The 20,916-nt window shown below is 47.6% G+C and overlaps 1 protein-coding gene across 2 annotated transcripts in view; it reads left to right on the top strand.

Annotated features, from left to right (window-relative positions):
- LOC147115979 (rho guanine nucleotide exchange factor 9-like) overlaps positions 1 to 19,730 on the top strand; it is a 59,242-nt gene extending 39,512 nt beyond the window's left edge. The window contains exons 1-2 of one of the 2 annotated variants that reach the window (XR_015078724.1): positions 17,374 to 18,505; positions 19,309 to 19,396. Coding sequence is in view for 1 of the 2 variants with exons in the window: in XM_085990659.1 (XP_085846785.1) it covers positions 19,309 to 19,451 (143 nt within the window). In the remaining variant the exon portion in view is untranslated. Of the gene's footprint in view, positions 1 to 17,373; positions 18,506 to 19,308 lie in introns of those variants that run through there. The other variant, XM_085990659.1, reaches the window with a different exon arrangement.
- Positions 19,731 to 20,916: the final 1,186 nt, after the last annotated feature.

Here is a 20,916-nt window from a genome sequence, read left to right as displayed (position 1 = left end):
TGCTCTTAAGGAGATGCAGAAACAAATCTTGGACATGGAAAAGAGAAACGCTTCTTTACCTGATGAGAATAATGTGGCCATGTTGCAAGAGGAGCTTATAGGGGCGAAACTGAAAGAAGCTAAGCAAAGGATGTTGGAACTTGAAACGCAGAACCAAATCAGCGGTAATCAGCTATGTCAAGCAGAGAAGGAGTGCAAGGGTCTACATGAGAAGGTGCAATATCTCTCAGCCCAAAATAAGGGACTACTCACTCAGTTAAATGAAAGTAAACGGGAAATGGCTGAGATGGACTGCAAGAATAAAGAAGAGTTGATGGCAGTGAGACTTCGAGAGGCAGATAGCATAGCAGCCTTGGCTGAACTCCAACAGGAAATTGCAAAAGAAACAAATGAAGAGGAATCTTCAGGAAGCCAGGATTTTATTCCAGTTCTTCTCTACGACTCCTTACAAGCAGAGTGCGAGAAGTTGAAAAAACAGTATGAACAGGCCCAGACTACAATTCTGGAGGGGGTTAACTCAGCAACCTCCGAAAAGCTAGTTTCGTTGGAAGTATATGAGCAACTAAAGGTTGAACATGAGCAAGAAGTCCAAAGGCTGCAGGAAATTCTTGAGGAGCTCAGGGCCAAGACAGACTCATCGGTAGAAGTTCCATACATAGATGAGGATGTAGAGGTGAAAGACATGGCAGAACTCATAAAAATATGGAAGGAAGCCCAAGACAAATATGAGGCGGCAATTACCGAGGTTGACCGACTTGAAGAACAGTTTCAACTGGGAATGGGCCCTGAACATGAGCTAGAGAGCATCGAGGCGCAACTTCTCCAAGCACTGGAAGCCAAAGTACAAGAGGAAGAGAAGATGAAAGCATTGGAGAAAATGATGGATGAAATGGAGGAGTACGCTGAATTACGTCCAGGGGAACAGGAGAATGGGGAAACAGCTACTTCAGTAGAAGGATTAAATAGCCTGATAACGAAATCCCTGAAGGAAGGGAAAGGATTGAATGCACAAATGAGGCCAGGAGGGAAGGAAGGGCAGACATCCGAGGAAGAGCAGGATGAATATGATTGCTTGAAGAAGGGTTTTGACCTGTTGAGTGACACCGAATGTTATGAGGATGTGGTCTGCCCAAATTGTGATGGGAACTCCCAAAGTGCTGAAATCCTGAGGAAGCACTTAAGGTCTAAGGAACATAGAGAGTTGGTGGCGCTACAGATGGCAGCCGGGAAAAGAGCTCGGAGAGTTTCAAAAAGGCAGAAAAGAAAAAGAAGAAGCCGAAAATAATAACTGTTTAAAATATTATTACTTCTACTACCTCAGTCCGAACACTACGAAAGGTGCTAAATTTGTAAAATAAATCCAGGGACATTATCAAGACAGCCAGTGGGTTGTATAAGTCCGCACTGCTGGTTCAACAGGACGAAAGTACAAGCTGTTAAAAAAAAAGAAAAAAAAAAAAAAAAGGCTATGGAGGATGCTGTCTGGAACGAATTAATACCAGAGACTGAATTTATGAACTGTTCCCACAGAGACTGAACCTGTAAACTGATGCCACTGAGAGTATGTTTGTAAACTGTTATATGACGTTGACTCCATTGAGAGTATATCTGTAAATTGTTATATGACGTTGACTCCATCGAGAGTATATCTGCAAACTGTTTATATAAAGTTGAAGATTGTATGTTTAACGGGATTCTGTAAGTAATAAGCTAGGAAGGGAGGAGTGTTGTGTATGTAACCGTTTACCTTTAAGGGAACTATAGAATGTAACCATTCGCCTTTAAGAGCACTACTTTAGGGTGGCACTATCTATTGGCTCATGTATACTGTAATACCGATAGTGACCACACCAGTATATAAGGGTTGTGATACGTTAACTAGGGCAGAATCGCCCGAGCCTCTGAATAGTAAAGACGTGTTTTATTTTGTTAACAGTGGAGTCTGTGATTATTTATAATACAACCCACAGACTTAACAACCCTCGGCACCGCCGGGCACTCCAGCTAGTCTATATATAAAAGCGGTACTTCTGTCCTTCTGTCTGTCTGTCTGTCCGGCTATACACTCTCAAGTTTTAGAGCGTACCTACACGTGCGTTACATCAAAAGAAAGCTTACGATTCCAGAACGGTCATAAGCATATTTACATTTTGGTGAGACAAAAATTGTGCCGACGGTATACAAAAAACGTTCAAAATTCCGCTCATTATCCGCTCATTAGCATCGAGTGACATGAAGGTTGACCAATCGTACAGTTGAGCGACCCGACGGTCGACCAATCACTGCGTCATGGGGGTGGGTTCATTGCGTGTGCGGGCGGGCCATCCTAGAGTTGAGTGACGTGATGATTGACCAATCCTACACTTCAGTGACCTGATGGTTGACCAATGTGGGCGGGCCTAATCATTCTGAACTGAGGTGAGTGTCAGCCATCTTGATTCTTAACTATTCATTTCTTTTTCCCATCGGGGTTTTATCTTTTAAAAAAAATACAAACATTTCGGCCATTTCCTCCACACTTGCATTGGAAATCAACTTTTTAAAAATTTTTTCGACAAAGACAGCGCGGTTTTCATTTGGAGGCAGACGGTGGGGGGGGGCGGGGCGGGTGCGGGGAGAACGTTTAATGGATTTTTCCCTGCTTTAATTACCGACTTTTAAAAATTTTACTTCAGTTTTTTCCTAAAAATATAAATCAACTCTCTGTTCATAGCTCCTTATTTCTCTCGGGGTTTTATCTTTTCAAAAAAAAACATTTCGGCTCCTTCTCCTCACGTCACCTAGCAACAGTAACCACGGAAGCCTCAACCCAACGTGATAAGGAACGACTACAACTACCAGCATGCTGTGTGCGTGCTGCCCTTGCGCATTCAGGGTGTAACTGGGCATGTTCCGACTCATTCGCTCCCTCCCTCCAGTCCCAGGCGGCGTCTCAAGCCTGAGACACAGAGCGCGGTAGCGCAGGCCCAGCCGCAATTGGCGGTCTTCAAGCCGGCTCGGGGGGGGTGTCCGGTGCTCGGGAGGGAGGGGGGGGGTTGCTCGGGAGGGTGGGGGGGTGGTGCTCGGGAGGGCGGGGCGTGGGTGCTCGGGAGGGGGGGGGTGCACCGGGGCTCGGGAGGGCGGGGGGAGGCGCCGGGGCTCGGGGGGGGGCCGGGGCTCGGGAGGGCGGGGGGCGGGGCTCGGGAGGGGGTGAAGGGTTACCCCGGCAACTGGGCCCGGCCGTCTCTCACAGCCTCAAGCCGGCTCACCCCCGTTCCCGGGGCTTGGCTCCATTTGCGGCCTTGGGCCACTCGCCCTCTCTCCTTTCCTCTGTCTCTCTCTCCTCCCCCCTCCCCTCTCCCCCTTCCCACCTCCCCCCTCCCTCCCCCTCCCCTCCCTCCCTCTCCCTCCCTACCCCCTCTCCCCCTCCTCTCCCCTCCCCCTCTCCCCCTCTCTCTCCCCCCTCTCTCTCCCCCCTGCCTCACCCTCTCTCTCTCCCCTGCCTCACCCTCTCTCTCTCCCCCTCTCTCTCTGCACCCTCCCTCCCCCTCTCTCTCTCCCCCTCCCGCCCCCTCTCTCTCTCCCCCTCCCTCCCCCTCTCTCTCTCCCCCTCCCTCCCCCTCTCTCCCCCTCTCTCTCTCCCCCCTCCCTCCCCCTCTCTCTCTCCCCCTCCCTCCCCCTCTCCCTCTCCCGCTCTCTCTCTGTCCCCTCCCTCCCCCTCTCTCTCTGCCCCCTCCCTCCCCCTCTCTCTCTGCCCCCTCCCTCCCCCTCTCTCTCTCCCCCTCCCTCCCCCTCTCTCTCTCCCCCTCTTTCTCTGCCCCCTCCCTCCCCCTCTTTCTCTGCCCCCTCCCTCCCCCTCTCTCTCTCCCCCTCTCTCTCTGCCCCCTCCCTCCCCCTCTCTCTCTCTGCCCCCTCCCTCCCCCTCTCTCTCTCCCCCTCTCTCTCTCCCCACTCTCTCTCTCTCCCCCTCTCTCTCTCTCCCCCCAGTCTCTCTCTCTCCCCCAGTCACTCTCTCTCTCCCCCCAGTCATTCTCTCTCTTCCCCCCGTCGCTCTCTCTCTTCCCCCCAGTCGCTCTCTCTCTTCCCCCCAGTCGCTCTCTCTCTTCCCCCCAGTCGCTCTCTCCCTTCCCCCCAGTCACTCTCTCTCTTCCCCCCAGTCGCTCTCTCTCTCTCTTCCAACAACAACATGCCCTCAAAAAAGCCTCGGCACTGCCGGGCACTCCAGCTAGTATATATATATATATAAATGAGTCTGTCTGTCTGTGTGTATGTGTGCGGTAAACTCAAAAGTTATAGAGCGTACCTACACATATGTTATATCAAAAAAAAGCGTATGATTAGGGGAGTGTCATAGGCATGATTATTTTTTGGTCAGACAAAAATTGTTCGGACATGTTTACAAAAAACGGACAAAATCCGCTCATTTCAGCTCATTAGCATTGAGTGACATGATGGTTGACCATTCCTATGGGGGAACCACGGTATGATGCGTTATGGGGGGCATTTCATGGTGTGTGTGGGTGGGGCCTAAGCCTGCGGCCTGCCATGAGTGCGGGACCGGGAAAAGAGATAAAGAGACAGAGACAGAGAGAACCGTGCGGCCCGAGAGCCTGAGAGACAGCGAGCGGGGGAGCGGCGGCGGCGGCCCAGAGCAGGAGCTGAGCTGAGGTGAGTCGGGCCGGGCCTGAGGCACTAGGCCGTGCATGGGGGCTCCGGGTCACCGCGGCCGGGCTCTGAGTACCCGGCGTTGCTGAGGGAACTGAAGAACCCTCTGCCATAGAGCGGCGGTGGGCCAGAGCGGGAGCTGAGCTGAGGTGAGTCGGGCCGGGCCTGCGGCGCTAGTCCACGCATGGGGGCTCCGGGTCACAGCTGCCGGGCTCTGAGTCCAACCCCTTCCCCGGGGTGTCTTCCTCTCTTCTCTATCTCCTTCTCTCACTCTCTCCTCTCTCTCTCTCTCTCTCTCTCTCTCTCTCCTTCCCTCTCTCTCTCTCTCCTTCCCTCTCTCTCTCTCTCTCTCCTTCCACCTCTCTCTCTCTCCTTCCACCTCTCTCTCTCTCCTTCCCCCCTCTCTCTCCTTCCCCTTCTCTCTCGCTCTCCTTCCCCCTCTCTCTCTCTCCTTCCCCCTCTCTCTCCTTCCCCCTCTCTCTCGCTCTCTTTTTCTCTCTCTCTCTCCTTCCCTCTCTCTCTCTCTCCTTCACTCTCTCTCTCCTTCACTCTCTCTCTCCTTCCCTCTCTCTCTCTCCTTCCCTCTCTCTCTCACTCTCTCTCCTTCCCCCTCTCTCTCTCTCCTTCCCCCCTCTCTCTCTCTCCTTCCCTCTCTCTCTCTCTCCTTCCCCCTCTCTCTCCGTCCCCCTCTCTCTCTCTCCTTCCCCCTCTCTCTCTCTCTCTCCTTCACCCTCTCTCTCTCTCCTTCCACCTCTCTCTCTCTCTCCTTCCCCCTCTCTCTCCTTCCCTCTCTCTCTCTCTTTCCCTCTCTCTCTCTCTCCTTCCCTCTCTCTCCTTTCTCTCTCTCTCTCTCCCTCCCCTTCCCTCTCTCCTTCTCTCGCTCTCTCCTTCCCTACCTCTCTCGCTCCTTCCCCCCTCTCTCTCTCTGTCTCCTTCCCTCTCTCTCTCTCTCCTTCCCCCCCTCTCTCTCTCTCTCTCCTTCACCCCCCTCTCTCTCTCCTTCCCCCCCTCTCTCTCTCTCATTAATGTCAATGATAACATTGCAAAATTATAATTCTGCTTGCTACCTCCAAATTCACATAGAAGGAAAACTGTAAAACCTGGAGTATATGGCTACTGTCGATCCCCATTAACAAAAAACGAAGTTAAAGAACCACCTCCTGGGTGCTTAGCAAGAGTTCTTAAATCCCAACAGTTTTATAAACAGTTTTATAAACATGGTAGAGGGTTCTTCAGTTCCCTCGGCAACGCCGGGTACTTCAGACTAGTCTATATATATATAAATGAGTCTATCTGTCTTTTTTAAAAATTCATTGATGGGATGTGGGCGTCACTGGCTGGCTAGGCCTGCATTTAGTGCCCATCCCTAATTGCCCTTGAGAAGATGGTGGTGAGCCGCCTTCTTGAACCGCTGCAGTCCATATGGTGTAGGTACACCCACAATGCTGTTAGGAAGGGAGTTCCAGGATTTTGGCCCAGCGACAGTGAAGGAACGGCGATACAGGTCCAAGTCAGGATGGTGTGTGGCTTGGAGGGGAACTTGTAGGTGGTGATGTTCCCATACGTCTGCTGCCCTTGTCCTTCTAAGTGGTAGAGGTCGCGGGTTTGGAAGGTGCTGTTGAAGGAGCTTTGGCGAGTTGCTGCAGTGCATCTTGTAGATGGTACCCACTGCAGCCACAGTGCGCCGGTGGTGGAGGGAGTGAATGTTGAAGGTGGTGGATGGTGGGCAGAACTAGGCCAATATCCATTAATAATCACTGTCCAAAAAAGAGCCACCAAATTTTGGAAACACCTAAAAATGAGCAACCCCCACTGCTATCATTACGAAGCCCTGAAATGCCAAGAGAGGACCATAAAGAAGAATACCCTCAGTCAACTAGTCCTGGGACTCAGTGAAGTAACTACTAACACTACTAACAATAACCAGCCCCAGGACAGTGACAGCGTAACACAAAGAATTCGACCCAACACGATCGTCACTAAGCAAAAGGAAAAATATCTGTCATATTGGGCAGAAACAACAAAAACCCAAAACAAACTCAATTGCTACTTGGCCCTAAACAGACAATACAACATGGCTGATTACCTGACCATGGTAAAGGATAGCAAACTGAGAAAAACCTTGACAATGTACAGACTTAGTGAACATAGCCTGGCGATCGAAAAAGGTAGACACAGGCAGACCCGGCTACCAAGAGAGGACAGGATATGCTCTCACTGCAGTCAGGGATTGGTGGAGACAGAGATGCACTTCCTCACAGCTTGTAGAAAATATCAGGGCATAAGGGAGAATTTCTACCCAAAATTCACAAAAATATGCCCGGAATTCAGAAATTTGAATGACGACCAAAAACTCCCATACCTACTAGGGGAAGAGAGAAATTGTGTAACCTTAGCGGCACACTATGTTACAGCTTGCCATAAACAGAGGGACAACCACTAAATATAAGAAAAGAGTATATACAAATTATATGAATGTATATTTATACACTCAGGGATATATCTGTTTATACACTGTATGGATAGATCTATATTTATGTGTTCAACCATGAATGTTTTTCGATGCTTTGGCAACATAAGATGTACCTTGTCATGCCAATAAAGCGATTTGAATTGAATTGAATTGAATTGAGTGCCAATCAAGTGGGCTGCTTTATCCTGAATGGTGTCAAGCTTCTTGAGTGTTGTTGGAGCTGCACTCATCCAGGCAAGTGGAGAGTATTCCATCACACTCCTGACTTGTGCCTTGTAGATGGTTGAAAGGCTTTGGGGAGTCAGGAGGTGAGACACTCGCCGCAGAATTCCCAGCCTCTGGCCTGCTCTTGTAGCCACAGTATTTATATGGCTGGTCCAGTTCAGTTTCTGATCAATGGTAACCCCCAGGATGTTGATAGTGGGGGATTCAGCGATGGTAATGCCATTGAATGTCAAGGGGAGATGGTTAGAGTCTCGCTTGTTGGAGATGGTCATTGCCTGGCACTTGTGTGGTGCAAATGTTACTTGCCACTTGTCAGCCCAAGTCTGAATGTTGTCCAGGTCTTGCTGCATATGGACACGGACTGCGTCAGTATCTGATGAGTCTCGAATGGTGCTGACAGTGTGCAATCATCAGCGAACATCCCCACTTCTGACCTTATGATGGAGGGAAGGTCATTGATGAAACAGCTGAAGATGGTTGGGCCTAGGACACTGCCCTGAGGAACTCCTGCAGTGATGTCATGTGATTGAGATGAATGACCTCCAACAACCACAGCCAACTTCCTTTGTGCTAGGTATGATTCCAACCAATGGAGAGTTTTCCCCTTGATTCCCATTGACTTCAGTTTTGCTAGGGCTCCTTGATGCCACACTCAATCAAATGCTGCTTTGATGTCAAGGGTGTAATGATATCAGCAAATAGTGATGGTATTTGCCTGTTTGATTATGATGCCTTACCAGCATAGTTGCCTGATTGATTACTTATGCCTGACCAGCAGAGGGCATGTGACAGAGACAAGCAGTTTAGTTTTGGTTTCATTTTAGATGGATTTCTAGCATGGTGTCTCCTGTAAGGCTGTTAACCAGAGTTGAACAAACTTTAGATTAAAAGACATTCTCTTTCATAAATGTCTCGTCATTGAACCCACAAAGAAATCAATACATGGTGTCAGAAGTGGGATTGAAAGAGATGAAGAGGAAAAATCTGAAGTTAAATCAGCTCTCCACATATTAGCAAGCCAAAAGAGAACATCGTTACTTACCATTGGAGAATAGCTAACGAAGTGAAAAAATGGAAGGTTTACACCCACCGGCAAAGCTTCAGTTGACAGGTAATGTGGCTGAAAATTGGAGGAGATTCAAACAACGTTTAGAGTTGTATTTAGCGGCAATCGGAGCTGATGAGAAAAGTGATAAAAAGAAATCGTCAGTGTTCTTACATGTCGTGGGTGATGAAGCGCTGGAGGTGTATAATAACTTCACATTCGCTGCTGATGGAGACAAAATGAAGCTAGATAAAATAATGGAACAGTTTGAGACCTACTGCATACCTAAACATAACATGACGTTTGAGAGGCACAGATTTTTCACATGTGTACAGAAAACAGGTGAGACTGTTGATCAGTATGTGACTGAACTGAGAAACCGAAGCAAAACATGTGAAATTGGGGGACTGACAGACTCGCTGATAAAAGACAGACTGGTGTGTGGTATTCCAGATAATGGTCTAAGGGAAAGGCTGCCAAGAGAGCAAAATCTAGACCTGGGAAAAGCCATAGCACTGTGTAGGGCTACAGAGACTGTGAAGTCACAGGTAAAGGAGCTGTTCAGTGACAGTAGCCGCAACGTGGATGCAGTGAGTAAGAACGGACACAACCGTTTAACAAAGAGAGCGCCAATGTGAAAAAAGAGGCGTGGCCAGCGAACAAAAATGAAAGGGGCAATTGAAAGTCATGTAGTCGATGCGGTACACAGCATTACCCAAAAAAGTGTCCAGCATATGGTAAAAAATGCAATAGTTGCAACAAAAACAACCATTATGCCCATTGCTGTAAGAACCAAGCGCAACAAAGCAAGGTCAATGCAGTAGATGAAAGCGAGATAGAGGAGTTCTATGTAGATGTTGTGTCTGAAAACAAAAAAGAAAAAAGAGACTGGATGTTGACAGTAAAAGTGAATGACATACACATTCCATTTAAATTGGATACTGGAGCACAAGTTAATGTGATATCAGAGACTGATTTTAAGAAAATTAGACCCAGACCAAAGATACATGGAATAAAAGTGAAAGTGACAGGATACTCAGGTACTGATATACCAGTGAAAGGAAGATGCATTGTCAAAGTAACACACAAGGACAGAGAGCACACGCTAGCATTAATCGTGGTGCCAAAGGATCTGCAAGCCATACTAGGTTTAATAGCCTGTGAGAGACTGAACCTGGTAAAGAGAGTCCTCGTTGTGGAAAGCGAAGGAGAGACAGTCTATGATGAACTCATGAAAGAGTACAACGACCTATTTCAGGGTCTAGGCTGCCTTCCAGGAGAACACACGATCAGAGTAGATAAAAGCATGCCAACGGTCATACATCCATGCAGAAAAGTTCCGTTTGCTCTTCAAAAGCAACTGAAGGCAGAGTTGGACAGGATGGAAAGCCTGAACGTGATTCAGAAGATAGATGAGCCAACTGAGTGGGAGAGTTCCCTCGTCGTTGTGGACAAAAAGAATGGAAAGCTCAGAATTTGCCTGGATCCAAGAGATCTAAACAGAGCAATAAAGAGAGAGCACTTCAAGCTTCCTACACGTGAGGAAATCATGGCACAGTTTAGAAATGCAAAGTATTTCAGCAAGTTAGATGCATCATCAGGATTTTGGCAGATGAAACTGGATGAGGCAAGTTCAAGACTGTGCACGTTCAACAGTCCATTTGGCAGATACAGATTCCTAAGGTTACCATTTGGCATTGCCTCAGCTCCTGAAGTGTATCACAAAACTATCCATATGATCTATGAGCACCTGGAGGGAGTTGATACATCGATGGATGACATCATAGTATGGGGAACCACGAGAACTGAGCATGACGAGAGACTGAAAAAAGTGCTAGAAGCAACAAGGAAAACAAACCTGAAGCTGAATAGAGAGAAATGCCAGCTCGGGGTGACAGAACTGACATTCGTGGGAGAAATCCTTAGCAGTGAGGGCATCAGACCAGATCCCAGAAAGGTGTCCGCCATTGAGAATATGCCAAAGCCACAATGCAAAAAGGACGTGCAGAGGTTTAATGGAATGATCAACTGCATGGGTAAATTCATATCCAACCTCTCAGAAAAGATGGCGCCACTGAGAAGACTAACTGAAAAGAACATAGAATGGGAATGGAATCATGAGCATGAGAAGTCATGGAGCGATCTAAAGAAACTGCTCACAGAGGAACCAGTTCTGAGGTTTTATGACCCAGCGAGACCCATCAAGATATCATCAGATGCATCACAGAGTGGGCTCGGTGCCGTTCTTCTGCAAAAATATGACTACTGGCAACCTATTGCATATGCATCGCGCTCAATGACAGACGCGGAGACGCGATATGCTCAAAAAGAAAAGGAGCTGCTCAGCATCACATACGCCTGTGAAAGATTTCACCAGTTTGTGGCAGGACAAGCAATCAGTGTAGAGACTGACCATAAGCCCTTGATTGCATTGTTCCAAAAGCCACTAAATAGCTGTCCGCTTAGAATACAAAGAATGATGATCAGGCTGCAACGCTATACACTGAATGTTGCGTATACACCAGGTAAGCTGATGTATACAGCAGACACGTTGTCCAGAGCTGTTGACCCAAGTGACCCCGCAAACACCAAAATGGATGAAAAAGTGAACGCCTACGTGGACATGATCACAAGTGCACTGCCCATAGCAGATGCAAAAATGGAGCTCATAAAGACTGAGACAAACAAAGATGAAACAATGAGACGACTGAGGAAAAGCATCTTGGATGGATGGCCCAACATGAAGCAAAACTGCTCACCTGACATGGCAGAGTACTGGAACTGCAGGGCGGAACTATCAGTGGTCGAAGACATCATCTACAAAGGAAGTAAAATAGTTATCCTAAAGAGTCTGAGAAAAGAGATGCTAAAAAGGATCCATGGAGGACATCTGGGAATCGAAAAGTGTAAGAAAAGAGCACGAGAGGTGATGTACTGGCCACGAATCAACCAAGATGTGACAAATGAGGTGTCAAACTGCACAATATGCCTGAAATATCGAGCAAGCAATCTGGTAGAACCACTAAAGCCACACCCAGCGCCAGACAAACCTTTCCAGAAGGTAGGCGCTGACCTATTCGTATGTCAAGGGAAGGACTATCTTGTAGTCACAGACTATTACTCCCTGTATCCAGAGGTTTGTAGACTGTACACCACCACTGCAGATGCTGTGATAACATGTATGAAAGCCATATTCTCCAGACATGGCGTGGCAAGCGAGGTCTTCACAGACAACGGACCCCAGTTTTACAATGCAAGTTTCCGACACTTTGCCAAAGAGTGGGACTTTGTCCACACAACGTCAAGTCCTCACTTTCCACAGTCTAATGGACTAGTGGAAAAATCAGTCCAGACAGTGAAAAGACTGATGTACAAGGCAAAAGACAGTGGAACTGACTTCTACCAGAGCATGCTTGTATACCGCACAACGCCGCTCGAGTGTGGTATGTCACCAGCCCAACTCCTTATGGGACGTCAGCTAAGGTCAAACCTACCCCTCCCGGAGAACCTCCTGAAAACAAAAGAGGGGGAGAAAGTGAGGAAGTTCAAAGAACAACAGAAAGAAAAGCAAAAGTACTACTATGACAGAGGAACACAAAACCTACCTGAACTCCACACTGGTGACCAAGTAAGGTTCAAAGACAAAACAAACATATGGACTCAGAAGGGAACTGTCCTGAGTGAAGTTCAACCAAGATCATACACCATTCAGACAGATGAGGGTGCTGTTCTGCGAAGAAATCGTCAGGATCTTCTCATGGGACCAGCCACAGCAAGTCAAAAGACTGATACTGTTGAACAACCTGATCACACAGGAGGTCAAAAGACTGATACTGTTGAACAGCCTGATCACACAGCTGAGAAAACATCATCTGAGGCAACAACTCAGATTCAAGGACAATCAATCAGAAAATCCTCAAGACACGTGAAGCCTCCTGAGAGACTCATTGAGCAAATTTAAGGACTATTGTTATAGAAGGAAGTAATGTTATCTTATTCTTTCTTCAAGTTCTAGTGTATTTACATATTTCATGTGAACACACAAAGCAAGGTTAAAAAACCTTGATCATGATAATGATAATGTAAGTTCATTAAGTGTTACAGTTAAAATGCAGATTAATACAAAGAAAACATGTTGTTAGTTAAAAGTAAAATACTTTTGTTTTAAGAAAGGGAGATGTAATGATATCAGCAAATAGTGATGGTATTTGCCTGTTTGATTATGATGCCTTACCAGCATAGTTGCCTGATTGATTACTTATGCCTGACCAGCAGAGGGCATGTGACAGAGACAAGCAGTTTAGTTTTGGTTTCGTTTTAGATGGATTTCTAGCATGGTGTCTCCTGTAAGGCTGTTAACCAGAGTTGAACAAACTTTAGATTAAAAGACATTCTCTTTCATAAATGTCTTGTCATTGAACCCACAAAGAAATCAATACAAAGGGCAGTCACTCTCACCTCACCTCTTGAGTTCAGCTCTTTTGTCCATGTTTGGACCAAGGCTGTAATGAGGTCAGGAGCTGAGTGGCCCTGGCGGAACCCAAACTGGGCATCAGTTAGCAGGTTATTGCTGAGTAAGTGCCGCTTGATAGCACTGTCGACGACACCTTCCATCACTTTGCTGATGATTGAGAGTAGACTGATGAGACAGTAATTGGCCGGGTCGGATTTGTCTTGCTTTTTGTAGACAGGACATACTTGGGCAATTTTCCACATTGCCGGGTAGATGCCAGTGTTGTAGCTGTACTGGAACAGCTTGGCTAGGGGCGCGGCTACTTCTGGAGCACAAGTCTTCAGTACTATTGCCGGAATGTTGTCAGGGCCCATAGCCTTTGCAGTATCCAGTGTCTTCAGCTGTTTCTTGACATCACGTGGAGTGAATTGAATGGGCTGAAGACTGGCATCTGTGATGCTGGGGACCTCAGGAGGAGGCCGAGATGGATCATCCACTCGGCACTTCTGGCTGAAGATAGTTGCAAATGCTTCAGCCTTGTCTTTTGCACTCACGTGCTGGGCTCCACCATCATTGAGGATGGGGATATTTTTGGAGCCTCCTCCTCCTGTTAACTGTTTAATTGTCCACCACCACTCACGACTGGATGTGGCAGGACTGCAGAGCTTTGATTTGATCCGATGTTTGTGAGATCGCTTAGCTCTGTCTATCGCATGTTGCTTCCGTTGTTTGGCATGCAAGTAGTCCTGTGTTGTAGCCTCACCAGGTTGACACCTCATTTTTTGGTATGCCTGGTGCTGTTCCCGGCATGCTCTCCTGCACTCTTCGTTAAACCAGGGTTGATCTCCCGGCTTGATGGTAATGGTAGAGTGAGGGATATGCCGGGCCACGAGGTTACAGATTGTGGTTGAATACAATTCTGCTGCTGCTGATGGCCCACAGCGCCTCATGGATGCCCAGTTTTGAGTTGCCAGATCTGTTCGAAATCTGTCCCATTTAGCACGGTGGTAGTGCCACACAACACGGTGGAGGGTATCCTCAGTATGAAGACGGGACTTCGTCTCCACAAGGACTGTGCGGTGGTCACTTCCACCAATGCTGTCATGGACAGGTGCATCTGCAACAGGTAGATTGGTGAGGACGAGATCAAGTAGGTTTTTCCCTCTTGTTGGTTCCCTCACCACCTGTCGCAGACCCAGTCTGGCAGCTATGTCCTTTAGGACTCGGCACTGACTGCCTCTCTCTCCTTGATGAGTACCTCTCTGTTCTTGGCCCGCAGTGGGGTAGGACCTTGGGTGCTTGGGCCGTAGGTAGTCTTGACTGCGCTAAAGAATCCACGCACGTCATGGTTGTCGGCTAGTTGCTGGATCTGCTGCGCTTTCTCCACCCATCTGTTCTTTTGGTCACGAGTTGTTTGTTGGACCTCGGCCTTCAGGCGTCTGTAGAGCTGCTTTCTTGCTCTCGAGTTGTGTTGCTGTTTCCAGATCAGGAAGGCCTTGCGCTTACACCTTATTAGCTCCTGGGTCTCCTGGTCATTCTCGTCAAACCAGGTGTTTCCTGGTCGAGTGACTGAGCGTCTCTTCACAGGTACTGATTATGGAGGCCTTGAGTGCAGACCAGGCATTGTGGACACACTGTGTCTCTGAATCACTGGGAGTCGTCAGGTTGGTTGTGAGGCGCAGGCTGAATAGGGCTTTCTTAGCGGGGTCTTTGAGTGCTTCAGCGTTGATTTTCTTGCGGCATTGCTTCTGTTGGCGTCGCTGCTTTGGGGCTACATTGATGGAGATGACAGAACGGATTAGACAGTGGCCTGTCCAGCAGTCGTCAGCTCCTGACATGGCGCGGGTGATGCGGATGTCCTTGTGGTCCCTCGCTCAGACGCTGACGTAGTCCAGCAGATGCCAGTGCTTGGAGTGAGGGTGCTGCCATGAAGCCTTGTACTTGTCTCTCTGACAGAACAAGGTGTTGGTTATGACAAGGCCATGTTCTAAGCATTTCCTCAGGCGGTGGGTACCATTGGAGTTGTCTTTCCTTACCCCCTATCTGCCGATCACACCTCCCCAGAGGTCTGTGTCCTTTCCAACTCTGGCGTTAATGTTCACCAAGGAGGATCAGCTTGTCGCCCGTTGGGACTTGAGACAGGGATTGTTCGAGGTTGGAGTAGAATTCCTCTTTGGTCTCGTCTATGGCTTCCAGTGTTGGGGCATACGCAGTGATGACCGTAGCGCACTGGTTCCGGGCTAGGGTGAGTCGCAGAGTCATGAGGTGTTCGTTTATTCCACAAGGGGAGTCTCTGAGACATTCAACTAGTTAATTTTTTATGGCGAAGCCTATCCCATGGAGGCGGCATTCTTCTTCAGGTTTGCCTTTCCAGAAGAAGTTGTAACCACCGCCTTGCTCCTTGAGCTGGCCTTCCCCTGCCCGTCGGGTCTCACTTAGGGCGGCGATGTCTATGTTGAAACGTCTGAGCTCCCGGGCAACGTTCCGGTCTGTCGCTGTTGTAATGTGGGAAACACGGCAGCCAATTTGTCCACAGCAAGGTTCCACAATCAGCAATGTGATAATGACCAGATAATCTGTTTTTGTTATGTTGGTTGAGGGTAAATATTGGCCTGGACACCGGGGATAACTCCCTTGCTCTTCTTAAAAATAGTGCCATGGGATCTTTTACAATCACCGAGAGAACAGACGGAGCCTCAGTTTAATGTCTCATCGAAAAGACAGCACCTCCGACAATGCAGCACTGCACTGGTGTGTCAGTCTAGCTTTTTACGTGCTCGAGTCCCTGGAGCGGGACTTGAACCCACAACCATTCTGACTCAAAGGCGAGTGTGCTACCAACGGAGCCACAGCTGAATGGTAACTTGGTAAAGGTTGATTAAAACAGCTGAAAATTCATTGTCAATTCACCACCTGTGAGTAACCTGATTTTAAATGACAGCAAATGACTTTTAAAAAATATACAAAACTATGTTTTAGTTAGATTGGGGTTCAGTAGTCAGTTCCTTAGTAAATTAAAAAAAGTAATTCAAAACCTTTCAAATTGTCCCTATTAGTATCCTTGCACCCAAAAGATCCAGCTTAATTTTTGGAGACTCCTTGAAGGCCTAGGTGCAGCTAGCGGAAACTCCCAATGGTGACAATTCTCCCTGTGGGCGGGGCCAGCTTCACACGCAATATTTTAAAATCTAGCACAAAAGATCGTGGAAACACGAATTGTGCTGAACGTAACTTGCGCTTAAAATTCCGCAATCTTTTGCGCCGGTTATGGGAATATTGGGGGAATTGCGCTGAAAAAAACCCAGCGGAAACTCTAGGCAGGCAAGTTTGAAATTTTCAATTTTGGAAACGATTTCCATTGAGGATAATAACTGGCCATGCTTGCTTTGGTTTTCAGCTAATTTTTAGGTTTTCAACAATTTCAGAGGAGTACTGTTCTTTTTTTTGTATTTCAAAGCCATTTCTAATTGAAAAAATGGCCCAAGATTATGGTTCCACATATTTTCCTGGGCATTGGCTAGCTACCTCCTCAACCTGACAGTGCTGTCATCCCCCACTTACATATTATTGGACAGAGATCTGTAGAATAACCACAGGATTCGGAATTGGGTTCTTTAAGTGTGCACAATGCTCGTTTAACCTAGAATCATAGAATAGTACAGCACAGGAGGCCACCATTCGGCCCATTGAGTCTCTGGCGGCTCTTTTGAAGAACAGTCCAGTTAGTCTCACTCCCCTGCACTTTCCCCATAATCCTGCAATTTTTTCTCCTTCAAGTATTTATCCAATTCCTTTTTGAAGGCTACTATTGAATCAATGTCCACCACCCTATCAGGCAGTGCATTCCAAATCCTAACCACTCGTGGTGTAAAGAAATCTTTCCTCATGCCGCCTCTGGTTCTTTTGCCAATCACCTTAAATCTGTGGACTACTGTATGGGAGTCACATCTGCCTCCCTGATAATTGGCTGAATTAGTGGCCGGAATTTTCCGGGGTGGTAGCGGGCGCGAGCGGTGGCGGGTTGGGTGGGAAAGTTGTTATTTTTGACAGCGGGTCGGGAACCCGCTGTCATCTCACTCCCACGCACCTTTCCCCAGGCGCATGTCATCGTGGAGCCGACCCGACCCGACCGGAAGCAGCGGGGGACCCAATTGAGATGATTATCAGGTAGTTTACAGGCTCTTAAGAGCCTTTTTACCCTACATTTTAAATTTCCCTGCATGGCCACGGGATTCATGCAGCTCAGGAACCATGTCTGTCAACCTGAGGCGGGAGTTCCGTGGCCATTCCTCCAGCTGATTACTTGACAGCATCAAATGTACAGTAAAAGCTCCCACCTGACAGAAGATCACTTTTCTCAGGCAGAAGCTGTTGCTCAGTCCAATTCCAGCACTGATTCTACAGGCTGCAAGTCTTTCCAGCAAAGCATCCATCCAGTATCACTTCATTGGAAGAACCTCTCTCACCATTGACCAGAATGATTCTGTCATCTGTACTTCACCTGCCTTCTATTCCATCAACATGAGTGCTGTTTATACTGTCTCATCTTGGTCCTCAGAATCTAAACAAGATGAACCCCAACACCAGCAGCACCAGGCACACCAGCAGCACCAACAACAACACCAACTTTCTCCGCAATCACCTGATGCTGCACAGGACAGAGGGAATCAGCATCCGGGCACATTGCTGCCCCTGAGGCCAGGGATGGCCTCACCATGGCCAGGTTTACTTCACTTGACACTGTACACTGTGGCTGCCACACGATGCGCCAGGTTGGCACCACCCCAACACCATAAAGCATCCCTACAATGACGAAGCCATTCCTTTCACACTCATCGCCATTGCGGGAGGTACCATTGTGTTTCACCATTCACTGCAACTCACTAAGCCACTTCCAAAGGTGCACACAAACCTGTCCAAGACCAGAAAGTGTTGAAAATAAAGATTTTTATGTTTGACACAACATTTACATAAACATTGGATAAAACACCCAAGTGGCTACCCTTGTGTGCTGTTGTTGGTATGATTGCACTAGGATGAGGGTGAGTGTGAGGGGTGGCTAGTGAGATGGGGAAGTGATAATGCAGATAGAGAGAGAGCGAGAGGGATGGGTGGAAGTGCAAGGTATGTAGGTGTGAGTAAGGATGTGCAGGAGTAGGGTAGGGAAGACAGAGTGATGAGGATGAGATGAGAGGCACAGCAGGATGAAGGTGAATATGGCTTTGTACTAACGTTTCCTGATCTAATGAGATCATTGACACGTTTGTGGCACTGCATCCAGGTCCCTGCTTGTGCCCTCCTCTGCAATCTGCAACTAGGCTGTCTTGGTCTCCTGCTATGCTTATGGAGGGAGTCATGGGAGAACCTGGGTGCAGCCCTGCACCTCTGTGCAGCCATTGTCAGTGTTTGTAGCACTCCAATGCTGTAGAACACTGACAGCACAATGTTAGATTAAACTTCAAATGTAATGTGGCCATGGTCCCTTTAAAGATCCTGGCTGAAAACACCTCATGAATGACGTCACCAATCCCACTCCATCTAATTGGGCCGGGTAACGCGCTGGGCGGGCCAAATAGGCCCCATTAAGGTAAGTTCATTTTCAACAACGGGATGGAGCCAGCAGCGGGGTCGCTAGGATGACACCGCCCGCACCGGACCCGCCCAGGTAGGCAAAACCCCGGCCAGTGTTTCTGTTACTATGCAGTATCCCATCAACTGTCAGTTTAACTGAATATGAAGAATGCAGGCTTGCAGCAATGGCCTTGAACTTTATGGCCACTAGTGCTGATGTACCCTCATGTATAGGACAACTCCAGCAAAAAAAAACCTTAGTGCTTTGGGTGGAATTAAATCACACGTGACTACATTTTAGGGCATGAAATCTACTTTGGGCTTGATTTGGTGCTGCTAACCTTACATATTGTGCGTCTGTATTATAGTTGAATCAGATAGACAATATTTATAAAGAATTAACGAGCTGAAATTGCATAATTCGAAAAATTACTGCGACGAGGGCAAATGTGAGTGCCATCAGGTAAATGTAATAATATTTGCAAAATTTTTGTAATGGGGCATTGTCACTACGAGGGGGGAAAGTAATTTGAGGTAGTCTTTGTGCAGCCTTAATTTATAGAAGGGCTGGAAATTAAATCATTGAATCTTCCACTTGCACAGGCAAATTTGGACAAATATCTTGCAATACGATTGACATTAAGACAATTACTTCCCAGCATAGAAGTAATTTTACTAATGCCAGCTTCAAGGGGAGTCACGAATAGCCAGCCACAGTCAGACACAATAGTGCACCATAGCCAGACAGAGACATTGTAAGCAGGAATCCTTCTCAGCCTGAAAGCAAGAAAATCAAAAATGTAGCCAAGTGACGTTGCGCACTTGAACTGAGGCAATGATGTGGATTATTCCGTTTGCTGTGAAATTCCTAATATTTGTTTTTCTTTCCTGTCTCAGATGACAGCTACTACTACGACTTCCCGGCACTGAATGTTTCGACCGTCACAGTGGAACAGCTATCCCTTTTGGCTCAGCCCAAGCTCAGGAAATTGAGCTTCTTGCGCAAAGTCAAGAGTAAAATGTCATTAAAGAAGTTGTGAGCAGTTTGTCGGACTAGTTGCACTCACCATGAACATTTGCTCTATGTGTATACCAGCGAAGGCTGCACTTCCGCATCTGAACAGGAGGTGGCGGCATGTTCTGTAACCAGTGCACCACAGTGTGTTAGACTCATCTGTTCAGAGGAAATGTCTGCCTGTATCTTTAGAGAATATAGATTTTTATTGAACACTCCACTGCTTGTATTTGTACAGTGCCATCATCAGGAAACAGCAAAACTACTATAAACAAGGTCATTCCAAGACTTTCAACTTGTTGCAGTTTAGCATTCCTTTGTGCTTTCATTGGAATCAAGTACTCTTTTGTGTTAATATCTTTTGTGCCTAGATGTTACTTAATCAGGCAGTGAATTTGAATTGTAATTTCAAAGTAATTTTGCCAATTCTTCAGAGCGGAATTAAACGGAGCGCAGAGTGTTTCATTTGGGAATTTGGAAAGAGTGGGAATTTCTGGTAAGTATTGGGTAAGTAGAAGGTGTAAATAGTTTAACATTTTAATTTAAACCTAGAACTTTAAAAACTGTAGTTAACAGAAGCTGCCTGCCAGTGGCAGTTAACTGTCAGTCAGCTGTAAGTGTTTGTCTTGAATAGGTACTAATCACCAGGAGCAGGGGAGCAGAGTCAACACTTGTAAATTGGGTGAGGCTCCTAGAGTATAAGGGGGAGGAATTCGGTATCACCCATTTTGGGATGCTAATATCGGCCGGGTGCAAAGTTTAGCGCCTGGCGCTAATTATCGCCTCCGACTGCAAGATTCGCCTCTATCGCCCCTGGAGGTGATTTGAGTGCTAAAACAGGCGCTACACACCTCCTAAGGCGCAAACGTCAGGTAGCGAGGCGCTACCTCAGGACGCTACCGAAGCTCAGGCGATGCCAATTACCATGGAAGCCAGACAGACTGGCGCCATCCAGTTTTTAAAGAGGAGGGGCCATCTTACTGGCCAGCCACACCCTGCTCATTGCAGCCTTGAATCTCGGCCTGGAGTGACCTCAAAAACAATTGTGTGGAAGCACTAATGGATAGGCCCAGGGAAAGAGCTCGGCACTTAGGAACCTCAAAAGTGGTGCTGAGGGCCAAAACTCCTTAGGACAGCGTTAAAACCTAAAATTTTGCTGACAAGAAAAGGCAGGAAGCACCCACCTTTAAATAGCGCTCCCCCTGCCCCTTTCCGACTTGAAAACGTTCCTCTCTACCTGTCGTTCCTAGCGGCAGGCGCTAAGGCAGGGGGCGCGACTCAATATCCGGTGCAGGGTGCTACCGGGGCATTTCACGCTCGACTGACATCACGATCTGTGGGCGCAGGAGACCGTGGCAGTAGTGTTTAGCGCTGCCGCAAAATGGTCAATTTCGCGAGCAGCGCAAACACCGCCGCGCTCGGGTGCTAATTGCTTTGCGCCCCGTTAACGGCCTCTTAGGGGGAAAAATTCCGTTGATTAGCGCCCTAAG

This window comes from Somniosus microcephalus, chromosome 6, assembly GCF_052327205.1.
Source record: "Somniosus microcephalus isolate GS21.2 chromosome 6, FLI_Smic_1.0, whole genome shotgun sequence".
In the NCBI taxonomy this organism is placed as follows: domain Eukaryota; kingdom Metazoa; phylum Chordata; class Chondrichthyes; order Squaliformes; family Somniosidae; genus Somniosus; species Somniosus microcephalus.
Note: the sequence above shows the minus strand (reverse complement) of the source record. Positions and strands in the feature narration are given on the sequence as shown.